The sequence below is a fragment of the Ascaphus truei genome, chromosome 2 (genome assembly GCF_040206685.1).
Source record: "Ascaphus truei isolate aAscTru1 chromosome 2, aAscTru1.hap1, whole genome shotgun sequence".
Lineage (NCBI taxonomy): Eukaryota > Metazoa > Chordata > Amphibia > Anura > Ascaphidae > Ascaphus > Ascaphus truei.
Window position 1 is genome coordinate 473,091,323 of NC_134484.1, and position 15,054 is coordinate 473,106,376.

At 45.2% G+C, this 15,054-nt stretch overlaps 1 protein-coding gene across 1 annotated transcript in view; it reads right to left on the minus strand.

Moving 5' to 3' along the window:
- LOC142488326 (uncharacterized) overlaps positions 1 to 15,054 on the minus strand; it is a 188,686-nt gene that overhangs the window by 3,030 nt on the left and 170,602 nt on the right. Inside the window, 1 exon segment of the mRNA XM_075588696.1 lies at positions 1 to 3,819. Within this exon segment, the coding sequence (XP_075444811.1) occupies positions 1 to 3,819 (3,819 nt within the window).

Below are 15,054 nucleotides of genomic sequence, written 5' to 3' on the forward strand. Positions count from 1 at the left end.
GAATCCTCTTATGTGTGAGCAGGTTGCTGTTCTGTGAAAAGCTTTTTCCACACTCTGTGCATGTGAAAGGTTTCTCCCCTGTATGAATCCTCTGGTGATCGAGCAGGTACCTCTTAGTGCTGAACGGTTTCCCACACTCAGCACATGTGAAAAGTTTCTCCCCTGTATGAATCCTCTGGTGATCGAGAAGGCACCTCTTACTACTCAACTGTTTCCCACACTCAGCACATGTTAAAAGGTTCTCCCCTGTATGAATCCTCTGGTGATCGAGAAGGCACCTCTTAGTAGTGAACAGCTTCCCACACTCAGCACATGTGAATAGTTTCTTCCCTGTATGAATACTCTTGTGATCGAGAAGGCACCTCTTAGTACTGAACTGTTTCCCACACTCTGTACAATAAAAAGGTTTGTCTCCTGTGTGAATACTCTGGTGTGAAAGGAGATTCCCCTTCAGTGAAAAGCTTTTGCCACACTCTGTACATGTGAACGGTCTCTCCCCTGTGTGAATCCTCTCATGTATGAGGAACTTGCTTTTCCATGAAAAGCTTTTTCCACACTCTGTACATGTGAAAGATTTCTTCCCTGTGTGAATCTTCTGGTGATAAAGCAGATTGTTCTTAATACTGAATTGTTTCCCAAACTCTGTACATGAGACCGGTTTCTCCCCTTTGTGAATCCTCTCATGTGTGAGGAGATTGCTCTTCTGTGAAAAGCTTTTTCCTTACTCTCTGCATGTGAAAGGTTTCTCCCCTGTGTGAATCCTCTGGTGATTGAGAAGGTACCTCTTCCTACTGAACTGTTTCCCACACTCTGTACAATTAAAAGGTTTGTCCGCTGTGTGAATACTCTGGTGTGAAAGGAGACTTCCCTTCAGTGAAAAGTTTTTTCCACACTTTGCACATGTGAAAGGTTTCTTCCCTGAATGAATCCTCTCATGTGCAAGGAGGTTGCTCTCAAGTGAAAAGCTTTTAGCGCACACTGTACATGTGAACGGTTTCTTCCCTGTGTGAATCCTCTCATGTGCGAGGAAGTGGCTTTTCCATGAAAAGCTTTTTCTACACACTGTACATGTGAAAGGTTTCTTGTCTGTGTGAATCTTCTGGTGATAAAGCAGATTATTCTTAATACCGAATTGTTTCCCACACTCTGTACATGTGAACGATTTTTCCCCTGTATGAATCCTCTCATGTGTGAGGAGGTTGCACTTGCATGAAAAGCTTTTTCCGCACTCTGTACATGTGAACGGTTTCTCCCCTGTGTGAATCCTCACATGTGTGAGGAGGTTGCTCTTCCATGAAAAGCTTTTTCCACACTCTGTACAATTAAAAGGTTTGTCTGCTGTGTGAATACTCTGGTGTGAAAGGAGACTACTCTTCAGTGAAAAGTTTTTTCCACACACTGTACATGTGAACGGTTTCACCCCTGTATGAATCCTCTCATGTGCGAGGAGGTTGCTCTTATGTGAAAAGCTTTTTCCGCACTCTGTACATGTGAATGGTTTCACCCCTGTATGAATCCTCTGGTGATCGCGAAGGTGCCTCTTAGTACTGAACTGTTTCTCACACTCTGTACAATTAAAAGGTTTGTCTGCTGTGTGAATACTCTGGTGTGAAAGGAGACGCCTCTTCAGTGAAAAGTTTTTTCCACACTCTGTACATGTGAACGGTTTCTCCCCTGTGTGAATCCTCTCATGTATGAGGAAGTGGCTTTTCCTTGAAAAGCTTTTTCCACACTCTGTGCATGTGAAAGGTTTCTTCCCTGTATGAATCTTCTGGTGATAAAGCAGTTTGCTCGTAATACTGAATTGTTTCCCATACTCTGTACATGTGAACGATTTCTCCCCTATGTGAATCTTCTCATGTGTGAGGAGGTTGCTCTTTTGTGAAAAGCTTTTTCCACACTCTGTACATGTGAACGGTTTCTCCCCTGTGTGAATCCTCACATGTGTGAGGAGGTTGCTCTTCCATGAAAAGCTTTTTCCACACTCTGTACAATTAAAAGGTTTGTCCGCTGTGTGAATACTCTGGTGTGAAAGGAGACTACTCTTCAGTGAAAAGTTTTTTCCACACACTGTACATGTGAACGGTTTCACCCCTGTATGAATCCTCTCATGTGCGAGGAGGTTGCTCTTATGTGAAAAGCTTTTTCCGCACTCTGTACATGTGAATGGTTTCACCCCTGTATGAATCCTCTGGTGATCGCGAAGGTGCCTCTTAGTACTGAACTGTTTCTCACACTCTGTACAATTAAAAGGTTTGTCTGCTGTGTGAATACTCTGGTGTGAAAGGAGACGCCTCTTCAGTGAAAAGTTTTTTCCACACTCTGTACATGTGAACGGTTTCTCCCCTGTGTGAATCCTCTCATGTATGAGGAAGTGGCTTTTCCTTGAAAAGCTTTTTCCACACTCTGTGCATGTGAAAGGTTTCTTCCCTGTATGAATCTTCTGGTGATAAAGCAGTTTGCTCGTAATACTGAATTGTTTCCCATACTCTGTACATGTGAACGATTTCTCCCCTATGTGAATCTTCTCATGTGTGAGGAGGTTGCTCTTTTGTGAACAGCTTTTTCCACACTCTGTACATGTGAACGGTTTCTCCCCTGTGTGAATCCTCTCATGTATGAGGAAGTGGCTTTTCCTTGAAAAGCTTTTTCCACACTCTGTGCATGTGAAAGGTTTCTTCCCTGTATGAATCTTCTGGTGATAAAGCAGTTTGCTCGTAATACTGAATTGTTTCCCATACTCTGTACATGTGAACGATTTCTCCCCTATGTGAATCTTCTCATGTGTGAGGAGGTTGCTCTTTTGTGAAAAGCTTTTTCCACACTCTGTACATGTGAACGGTTTCTCCCCTGTGTGAATCCTCACATGTGTGAGGAGGTTGCTCTTCCATGAAAAGCTTTTTCCACACTCTGTACAATTAAAAGGTTTGTCCGCTGTGTGAATACTCTGGTGTGAAAGGAGACTACTCTTCAGTGAAAAGTTTTTTCCACACACTGTACATGTGAACGGTTTCACCCCTGTATGAATCCTCTCATGTGCGATGAGGTTGCCCTTATGTGAAAAGCTTTTTCCGCACTCTGTACATGTGAATGGTTTCACCCCTGTATGAATCTTCTGGTGATAAAGCAGTTTGCTCGTAATACTGAATTGTTTCCCATACTCTGTACATGTGAACGATTTCTCCCCTATGTGAATCTTCTCATGTGTGAGGAGGTTGCTCTTATGTGAAAAGCTTTTTCCACACTCTGTACATTTGAACGGTTTCTCCCCTGTGTGAATCCTCTCATGTGTGAGGAGGTTGCTCTTCTGTGAAAAGCTTTTTCCGCACTCTGTGCATGTGAATGGTTTCACCCCTGTATGAATCCTCTGGTGATCGAGAAGGCACCTCTTAATACGGAACCGTTTCCCACACTCTGTACAATTAAAAGGTTTGTCTCCTGTGTGAATACTCTGATGTGAAAGGAGATTCCCCTTCAGTGAAAAGCTTTTTCCACAGTCTGAACAGGTAAAGGGTTTCTCCCTAGTGTGGGCACAAACGTGGGTGAGAAATTCCATATCTAATGAGAAGCCTTTACCACACTCACAACAGACAAAAAGCTGGCCATCTCTCTCATATCTTCTGCTTGACCCATACTTAGACTCAGTTTGTACTATGTGCTGTACACGGCCGGTAAATTCACCATCATTGGGCACTGGTTCTTGGCACGTATCCAACATGTGGCAGGAATCATGTTTTGTTGGCACTTCTAGGCTGCTAGGAGTTAACCCGCTTCTGGACATATCAGAGCTCCAGTTTTGCCCCTCATTCAGGCAGTTCTCTAACAGAAGGAAACAAAAAAGACAGAACTCAAATGTTTTCAAATCTGTAAATAAATGACTGAAAACAAATTACCATTCCAAAATACTCTGCATAATTTACTTTATTGCTACTAAATTAACAATATGTTCTCTTCAATCTATACTGAAGGCCTTAAAATTGTGGTCCTGGACATCCAGTGGTCCCCCAATGACTGGTTGTGGTCCTAGAGACTTGACATTTCTTTCTGGCAGCTCTCATACTAAATTCATTTTGATACACATTATATAATTATTTATTACTGTACTGATTATCTAAGTGTACATGATATCAACCCATCCAGACAAATCTATAATGTAAAGATAGGTTGGAGAAGTCTACATAGGCACCTAAACCAGCCCCAATTGCTCCATATTGTCTCAGTCAAAAAATGACACATAAAAATGATTATTAATCCTAATTTGCCAAAAATGCAGCCTTGGTGTAATATATGACTCCTCCCTTCCCTTCTCACATTCAGGCTGTTGTAAATATTGCCATTATTCCCTCCGCAATGTTTCCACAATCTGCCCTTTTCTAAAATGCTCATGCATACCCTCATATCTCCACTATTGCAACTTTAACCTCTCTGGCCTTCCCTCATCCCAACTCTATACTTAATTTATTACTTTCATAAAAACAAAACAAAAAAATACACTGTGGTTTGAATAATATCCCTTTCTTTTTGGTCTGTCTCTGCTGTACTTCTCCTGAGGTCCTTACAGTGGCTTCCCATTAAACCTCTGCATTACTTAACAATAGGGAAGTCAAATGACAAAATCTCACTATTCGCAGATGATATAATATTAACCTTGGAGAACCACCAAACCTCACTACCCAATCTCCAACAGGCACTCTCTGACTTTGGAGTAATCTCAGGGTATAAAATTAATTCCGATAAATCCGAAGCATTAAATCTGACCTTGTGAGACCAAGAACTGAAATTATTAAACCTACATTTTTATTATAAGTGGTGTCCCACGCATGTCAAGTATCTGGGAATTAACATGACCAGATTCTACCACTCCCTATATCAGAAAAACTATCCCCCTCTATTTGAAAATATTAAAAAGGACCTGGTCAAATGGGAAGGACACCAGATATCCTGGATTGGCAGAATGATATCAGTAAAAATGAATGTCCTCCTGAGGCTCCTATACTATTTCCAGACCCTCCTGGTCCGCATTCCAGTGCCTGAATTGAAAAACCTGCAAAACAAAATTTTCCACTTTATATGGCAAGGCAAAAGACCCAGGGTGGCCAGAACGGTCATGATAACCTCGAGGAGGGGAGAGGGGGGGATGGGTGTTCCGAATGTTCTCAAGGACTACCAAACAGCCCAGTTAAGGCAAGTGGTGGTTTGGAACACCGACCCGACCCAGACTTGCTGGTTGTCTATTGAAACGTACTATGCGAAAACGCCTTCTCTGCCAATAGGTTTGTGGGCTGGTGAGAGAAGAGATACAGTCAAAGAAAATAGAACTCGAAGCGATGAGACATACGTGGGAGATTTGGACACAAAACAAAAATAAATTCGGCTTGCTATCCCCCGTCTCACAGCTTACTCCACTGTTTGACAACCCGGAGTTCCCCCCAGGTTGCGATTCTAATCAATTCAATCAATTGAAAGCAAGGGGTATCAGGGTAATTGCTGACCTGTTAAATAACGGTAAACTATTGAGCTTTCAGGAGCTTCGAGCTAAATATGAGATACCAGATCTAAATTTATTTAAGTAACTCCAAATTAGGCATTTTCTTCAAAAATTATCCCTAAGGTTGGAGTTCCCCTCTATGTTAGAGTTCGAGGTGCTAAGTAGCAAAGGCATCTACCAAAAATGCCTAATAACAAAGATCTACGGGAGCCTAGAGTCAAAAGCGGACTCCGCAGACCATGATTATATGATGAGATGGGCCGAATGATCTCAATATTGAAATTTACAAAGACGATTGGGAGGACATATGGCAGTTTGCATCAAAAACGTCCATATGCACTACAATCAAAGAAAACATTTACAAAATCATGTATTATTGGTACCTCACCCCAGCACACCTTAAACAGATATTCCCTCTGGTGTCTGACCTCTGTTGGAGGGGATGTGGACAAAAGGGAGACATGGCCCACATATGGTGGACATGTCCGGTTGTCCAGAATTATTGGAAAATGATTCAATCTATCATTGAGGAGATCACAGAACTCCAGATCCCTATAGATCCACTGGTCTTATTATTAGCTAAACCGGTGGCAGATATAGACCCTCCGATGAGAAGACTAATATCTTTTATTCTCACGGGAGCCAGATGCACTATTGCGGCCTCCTGGAAGAAATTGGCCCCTCCCTCCAAACGTGCAGTTGGAAGGAGAATTAGTGAGGTTATGGAAATGGAAAAAATGACGGCATTTTTATATCAGTCCACTGAACGTTTCTACAGGACCTGGGACCCATGGATAACTATGAGGCCCGGACGAGCTTGAGACGCAGCACTGGGGAGGACCCATGGGCCAGCCTACCACCCTTCCCCTCCCCCCCTCTTTTCCCTCCCCCCATCTTCTTCTTTTCTTTTTCTGCTGCCCATGTCTTCCTCCCTCTTAATACTTTAGGATCTAGACCCACCACTACACCAAGTTGATTTCATTTGATTAGGAGAAATCAGGTCATGTATACAGATGGGTGGATAAAACTTACGTTTTTGAACTTACTAACCAATAAGAAAGGAAGTACCTCAGATACATGCTATAAGCATTCTATTTGTATAGGTTCCAGTGAACCACTGTATTTGATGTATACATTCTGTAATCTGTACTCAAGCTAATTTTGTATTGTCCTTTCCTGTCTAAACTGACTAAAAAATTTAAGTACCAAAAAAAAAAAAAAAACTCTGCATTACTAATAACATTCTCCTTTAAGGCTCTACCTTCTTCTATACCCTCTTACATTTCTCCAAACCCCAGCGGAGCGATGATGAAGGCCATGTAAAGAAAAACATTACATAGTGCAATAATGCTAAACACAGTGAAAGTGTGGAACATTTTAAGGAAGGTCCACAATTTTCAGGAGGATGCCGTCATTTGCGCATCCTCAAAAACGCATAGAGCGTGGCTTGCGGAAGGACTCAGAGAGGCATCCCCTGACGGCTCCAGCGGGTGAATTCATGTGGCCGAAAGTGACTCCAGAGGAACAAAACGGATGTGGACGTGAATGACAGCGCGAGCAGTAGAGCGGTGAGATTGCGACTTACCACAAAGCCACACAAGGAAAATAGGAGATGAGGCACAAGGATTTAAAAAAAGTGAACATTTATTTAAGCATACACAACGTGTCGACCTAATAGGTCTTTGTTATGTGCAAAAAAGTGGCCGCTGCCGATCGTACATTGAAGGGAGCACCGTTAACTGTATCAATCTCTTTATTATATTGTGGTGTGCAGCATTTATTCCTTGTTTTATTACCACACCATAAACTTACCCTGCCCATTACTCATTTTCTTATTATTGCTGATCCTACTGTACTACCACACACCATCCAGGGACATCATTGCCACTGCTTGGATTACTGCTTCTATACTTCTACTCAATTGTGAGTAGGAATTTTGGAGCTCCCTTTAATAATTTCACTTTCACTGTGTTTAGCATTATTGCACTATGTAATGTTTTTCTTTAAATGGCCTTCATCATCGCTCCCCTGGGGTTTGGAGAAATACTTTTGAAACAGTCTGTTTTAAGGGTTGAGTGAAGTCTGTTTGTCTATTTTATTATTTTCACGTATTGGTGGTATGTGATTATTATATTGTGCACTTTATTTCACTTGATTATATATATTTATCACTTTATATATTTTTGAATCTAATATACTGAATACATTGGTATATATATATATATATATATATATATATATATATATATATATATATATATACAGTGCTTGACAAATCACCCAAAAATCTACTCGCCGAACCAAAAAATCTACTCGCCACCTAGTCCCGCCCCAACCCCGTCTCTAGTCCCGCCCCCAACCCCGCCCCCAGCCCCGCATTTTAAAAAACCCATAAATGAAATAAATGTAATCAATTCCTAGTAAGAACATTAGTTTTTGACATAAGTTTATTTATTGTATTACATTATACTACAATTAGTCCGTGTGTGTGTATGTGTGTGTGTGTGTGTGTGTGTGTGTGTATAAATGTCGAATCTAGAAAAAAAAGCCAGATGTGAATGACTAGTTTCCTGCACCCCTTAACTAGTGCCTGGATGCCCCTGCTTCACAATATTTAAAGCAGCAATCCCACCTGGGATCTTACCTGATCCGCAGACCCTCAATGTCCAGGTACCTCATTTCCGCAATGTTATACATTGGAGGGGAGGTGTTCCCTACCTGTCTTCTGGGTTAGGGGGGGTTCCGATGTCTTCCGTGTGAAGCTTGAGTCAGATCTGGAAGAAAGCAGTATAGGTTATTTCGGTGTAGTATAGGGCAGTTAAGATATACTGGGTAAATAAAATATCCAGATCCAGATTGTGAGACAGAGAGAGGGTGAGACAGAGAGAGGGTGAGACAGAGAGAGGGTGAGACAGAGAGAGGGTGAGACAGACGGAGAGAGAGGGTGAGACAGACGGAGAGAGAGGGTGAGAGAGACGGAGAGAGAGGGTGAGAGAGACGGAGAGAGAGGGTGAGAGAGACGGAGAGAGAGGGTGAGAGAGACGGAGAGAGGGTGAGAGAGACGGAGAGAGGGTGAGAGAGACGGGGAGAGGGTGAGAGAGAGACGGAGAGAGGGTGAGAGAGACGGAGAGAGGGTGAGAGAGAGACGGAGAGAGGGTGAGAGAGAGATGGAGAGAGGGTGAGAGAGAGACGGAGAGAGGGTGAGAGAGAGACGGAGAGAGGGAGTGAGGGAGAAACCGAGAGAGGGAGAAACCGAGAGACAGAGGGTGAGAGACGGAGAGAGGGTGAGAGACGGAGAGAGGGTGACTGTGGGGGGATGGGGTGACTGGGTGTGGGGATGGGGTGACTGGGTGTGGGGATGGGGTGACGGTGTGGGGATGGGGTGACGGTGTGGGGATGGGGTGACTGGGTGTGGGGATTGTGTGATTGGATGGGGTGACTGGGTGGGGTGATGGGGTGATGGGGTGACGGGGTGTCTGACTGGGTGGGGATTACTGACTGTGACTGGGTGGGGATTACTGACTGTCTGACTGGGTGGGGATTACTGACTGTCTGACTGGGTGGGGTGACTGGGCAGGGGGCAGGGGGGTGGGATGACTGACTTTTGACTGACTGGGTGGGAGTGACTGGTTGGGGGGGGAGTGACTGACTGGGGGGGGAGTGACTGACTGGGTGGGGGGGGGGACTGACTGACTGGGTGGGGGGTATGACTGACTGACTGGGTGGGGGGGGGGTATGACTTACTGACTGGGTGGGGGTATGACTGACTGGGTGGGGTGGGGGGATGACTGACTGACAGGGTGGGGTGATGACTGACTGACTGGGTGGGGTGGGGGGATGACTGACTGAGTGGGTGAGGTGGGGGGATGACTGACTGATTGGGGGGATGACTACCTCTGGTGTCCTACACGTTCACACACACACACACACACACACACACACACACACACACACACACACACACACACACACACACACACACACACACACACACCACTCTCTCTCTCATACACACACACACTCACACTCTCTCTCTCGTTGGGGGGGGGGGGTCAGGGGGGAGTGGAGACAGCCACGGGGACCGAGGGGAACACCCCTGCCCCGCGCGTGCAGCCACAGGAGCGGAACCGGAGGGGGGGGAAATCCCCTGCTGTCATAGCCTGCCCCGTGCGAGCAGCCACGGGGACAGGAGCAGAGACCAGAGGGGAAGCGGGTTCGGGGGGGGGGGGGGGGGACATTCCCCTCTATCATCTCCTGTCCCGGGCGTGCAGCCACGGGGACAGGAGCGGGACCGGAGCACACGCGGGACAGGGTGGAAATCCCCCGCTGTCATCTCCTGCCCCGCGCGAGCAGCCACAGCCACAGGAGCGGAGATTGAGGGGATGAGGGGGGAAGCGCGAGCAGGAGACAGGGACCGAGCGCGCGAGGAGCAGCCATTACTTACCCCTGCAGAGAAGGGCTCCATTCCACGTCACGGCCAATTGGCCAATCAGCCAGGAGGATATTTTTTTGTTATTTATTTATTTTTACATTTGTGGGAGGGGGGGGGGGGCGGAAAGGGAGGGGGAAGCGGAAAGGGGGGGGAAGCGGAGACAGCCACGGGGACCGAGGGGAACACCCCTGCTGGCATCGGGAGCAGCCACGGGCACTGGGGGAAAGCGGGGATCGTAGGGCAACCGGGACGGCAGGGGGGAACATCGCCCGCTGTCATCTCCTGCCCCACGTGAGCAGCCACAGGGACAGGAGCGGAACCGGAGGGCAAGCGGGACAGGGAGGGGGGGGAGACATCGCCCGCTGTCATCTCCTGCCCCACGCATGCAGCCACAGGGACAGGAGCGGAACCAGAGGGCAAGCGGGACAGGGGAGGGGGGAGAAATCCCCTGCTGTCATCTCCTGCCCCGCGCGTGCAGCCACAGGGACAGGAGCGGAACCGTGGGACAGGGGGGGAAATCCCCTGCTGTCATCTCCTGCCCGACAGGAGCAGAGACTGGAGGGGATGAGGGGGGAAGCGTGGGCAGGAGACAGGGAGCAGCCATTACTTACCCCTGCAGAGAAGGGCTCCATTCCGCGTCACGACCAATTGGCCAATCAGCCAGGAGGATATTTGTATTTATTTATTTATTTTAAAAAAAAAATTTTTTTGCGCAGAGCAGGGGAAAAAAGTAGCTGGCCACCGGCCAATTTCCGTTCGCGCCTGACGAGTGGGCGACCGGGTTTGTCGAGCACTGTATATATATATATATATACACAGAGACAGTTGGCACTCCAAATAAAAAACAATAGTTGCGGTGCAATGTCCCATAGGGATAAAATAGAAAATGGTTGTCAACTCAACAAGAGTAAACAAAGGACAGCACAGCCCTGAGGAAGGTCCCTGTGAGGACCGAAACGTTGGTCTTGTCTGTGCTGCTGCCTACTTTGAATACAGGTTTTTTCATCTATCACTGAGTGCTGTTCTTTTGTTTACTCTTGTTGAGTTGACTACCATTTTCTATATATATATATGTTACATTTGACCGGAATGTGCAAGAGTGATTTAGGAGATAGGGGGAAGGAGAATACAGTGGTAGGGAGGCAGCCTTTTCATCAAATAGTTTCCCAATGTGGAGACAATAACGGAGTACATAAGACATGTCAGAAAAAGATTTACAGATCATTCAAAGCTTATTGTGAGAGTTAGAAAAAGGAATGAAGTGGATAATGCTTACATTATACAACATAAAAAATATCTTCAATAATTTAGCTGGTTACACATTAGGTCAAGCTGTTTAATATGAACTTATAACTTAAATTTAACAATTGTGCATCTGAAAACAAAACCCAGTGTGTGTGTGTGTGTGTGTGTGTGTGTGTTTTTAATTCATTATAAGTGGTGTGAAAATAGCAGGGCAGGGCACAGCTGTCTCCTAATACAGCTCAACCCATTATAGCGCGGTCCTAGGGGGCCACCTGATCCGACCACGCTATAACCGGAGCCGCGCGCCCGATAGGGGGAGGGGAGAAGAGGTGGCCGCCAGCCCAACACGTACCCCAGCAGCCCTACGCGTCCCCTCGCACTTTCCCTAGCAGCCTGCCTCACGTCCCCAGCAGCTCCACACCGATCCCCCCCTGGCCAGCCACGCTCCGATCCCCCCCTGGCCAGCCATGCTCCGATCCCCCCTGCCAGCCACGCTCCGATCCCCCTCTGCCAGTCACGCTCCGATCTCACCCCTGCCAGACACACTCCGATCCCTTCCTGCCAGCCACACTCCGATCCCTCCCTGCCAGCCACACTCCGATCCCCCAGCAGCTAACACCAGAGGTGGGGGGGGGGGTGGACTGTGAGTGTGTGCTGTGAGTGTATGCAGTGTGCAGTGTGTGTATGCAGTGTGCAGTGTGTGTATGCAGTGTGCAGTGTGTGTATTCAGTGTGAAAAAAAAAATCCAAATTAAAAAAAAAAAAATTTAAACTCGGGGTCCATGCACAAACCGCGTTATAAGCGGAACCGCGTTATAGCGGATCGAGCTATAACGGGGTTGAGCTATATATATTCTGTTTATTGCACTGAGCCCTTATTGGGAGTGTTAGAGCGCCATCCAATGTTTTTTTTTGTCATACCCTCTTACATCTCAGCTCTAATCTCCTGCTATACCCCTTCCAGCTCTAGTAAACACTGTCTGCCATATGCCCCATTCCTCTCTACAGTACTCTCACATCTAAAACCTATCTTCCTTTCTGTGCCACCCTCCCCCTCAGACTCCACCAATTCCCATCTCCACACATCTTCAAATGGCGCCTGAAACATAATCTCTTCAATGAAGCATTTGCTTAGTGTGGGCCAGTGGCTAGTCCTTGCACTTTCTTGCTCCCTTAAAATGTTGTATATGGCACTTGCTCGTATTGTAAGTCTCCAATTATTCCATTGAGAGTGTAGGCTCTGTAGGGCAGAAAAATAGTAGACAAATGTATTGCACACTAAATAAAAATGGTGAAATATTAAGAATGAACATTTTAAGTGTTAATAGGGTGCACTTGCAAAGTGCTACAGGTTGTGAAATTGTGCAAGTGTACAGAAGTGATAATACACGTTGAAAAGATATTATTAGAATTACATCAATTATACAGTAAAACATATACATAGAATTCTTCCCTTAATAGAGTCTGCTGCTAATCAAAGCTGATGGCTCAGCCCCAGAAATCTAGTATGAATACAAAAAAGGAGAACAGTGCACAACTCTCAGTATAGTATTAAAAATGATATTAACGGTATGGAAAAGATGGTATTATATGCACGTACAAGAAGGTAAGTTAAACGATGCATTATAATATAAACACCATCAAGATGAGCTCTCCCAGAATGGGGAGACCCTCGTGCTGGCACCCGGTCAGGACACAATGGCAGTCAGAGGTAGATAAATCCATAATCCCCGGAGCAATGTTTGATGCTACAATCCTCAGGCAGCAACACCTGCAGTCCAGCGACCGACTGAAGGTGCTGCAACACGCCACTCAGACTGCTAGGGAAAATTATCATCGCTCTCCATTCACCTCGGATGGCTTGCTCTGGGACATACACTGATGACATCACCACCGAATCTGCCACAGAAATGTCTAGGAACCGTCCCGTGAGCGGCCAAAAGCCTATTCTTTGCAGTCTGAGATGGCGCCCCAATAGAGAGGAATGTCACAACGTTACATGAGTAACACAAGGTACTCAGTGCATTCCGTAGCTACTTCATCAGGGGTATCTTGGTGGTGATAAACCCATCCAATTAAAATACCTACTGGTAACTAAATGGTTAAAAACAGATATACTGTGCTGTATTGTGTTTTATTATGTTTTTTATTGTGTAATTATATCTGTCATCAGATTCACCAAAGCAAAAAGAGCATGTGACAAATTGCAAACAGACATCACACTGCATAGGAGGAAATCGGACAAATGTGCTGCTTCCCGCAATATTGCTTCTTTTGTATGCAATAAGATGTCAGTCTGTGTGAGTGGGTGCAACAATCGCATTCATGGGATGAGACAGCACAGCAGTGAGTACCAATCAGATGTTGCTTTTGCTGATCTACATGTCTACAAAGTACATAATACAGGACCAGATCACCAAAGCACATATAAGAAAGCCAAGAAAAAAAATATGCTTTAAAATAATGTGTGTGTGTGTGTGTGTGTGTGTGTGTGTGTGTGTGTGTGTGTGTGTGTGTGTGTGTGTGTGTGTGTGTGTGTGTGTGTGTGTGTGTGTGTGTGTGTGTGTGTGTGTGTGTGTTGAGCACGCGCATTTTAAGTGAAACGACAGTGTTTTGTCACTGTTTTGTCACAGAAATTGAATTTGTGATGTTGATGTTTTTAATTAAAATTCAGTGACAAAAACACAAAGAAGTTAATGGGATGAGACAGCACAGCAGTGAGTACCAATCAGATGTTGCTTTTGCTGATCTACATGTCTACAAAGTACATAATACAGGACTAGATCACCAAAGCACATATAAGAAAGCCAAGAAAAAAAATATTTTTTAAAATAGTGTGTGCGTGTGTTGAGCACGCGCATTTTAAGTGTTTTGTAACTGTTTTGTCACATAAATTGAATTTGTGATGCTGAAGTTTTTAATTGTTTTTAATTAAAATTCAAAACAATTTCAGTGACAAAAACACAAAGAAGTTTGACTTAGAACGTGCGTGCGCAGCACATACCCCCCCGCCAGGTTTTTACCTATTTGCACTTCTATATGTATAGTAACTGTGACTTCCTCGTGTTTCTGTGTATCTCTGTGTGTCTGTGTCTCTGTGTGCGCTGAATCTGTGCCTGTGCGGTGTCTGTGCGCGCCCACACTTACTGCGCCGAGCCGGTGGCAACGTCTCTTGTGCATTCGTACCGTGCGCGGGAGGCCTTCGCATGCGCGCCGAGCTGGCAACACTGATGACCTCTTCTGCCAGCAGTGACGTCACTTCTGTGAGTGCAGTTCTGTCACCATGAATGTGATTTACTCCAAGGGAAATTTTCATTTATTAATTATTTATAAAATGTTTTACCAGGAAGTAATACATTGAGCGTTACCTCTCGTTTCCAAGTATGTCCTGGGCATAGAGTTATGATGACAAATACAGTAACATAAGTGAACAGGATACACATTATATACAAGACATTGCATGCAAAGTTAGGGATAATATATATTATAGGCGTATGTAACAGTTACAGACCTGAATCAAATGTGAGATAGCTTTAGTTTAGTTTTTAAAGAACTTAGACTTGTGGTGGCTGTGAGAGTCTCCGATGATTGTTTCAGTTTTGGGGTGTACAGTAAGACAAGTAGGAGCGGCCGGATACTTTGCTGAACCTTGGGATCATGAACATTCTTTTGGAGTCAGATCTCAGATAAGTGCTGCATGTGGTGAGGAGCTTGTTCAGATAGACGGGTAGCTTGCCCAGAAAGTATTTGAAGGCAAGACAGGAAAGATTAACTTTGTGCCTAGACTCAAGTGATGGCCAATCTAGTTCTTTGAGCATTTTGCAGTGATGTGTGTTGTAGTTGCATTGGAGAACAAAACAGCATATTGAATTGTAGAGGGTATCAAGTTT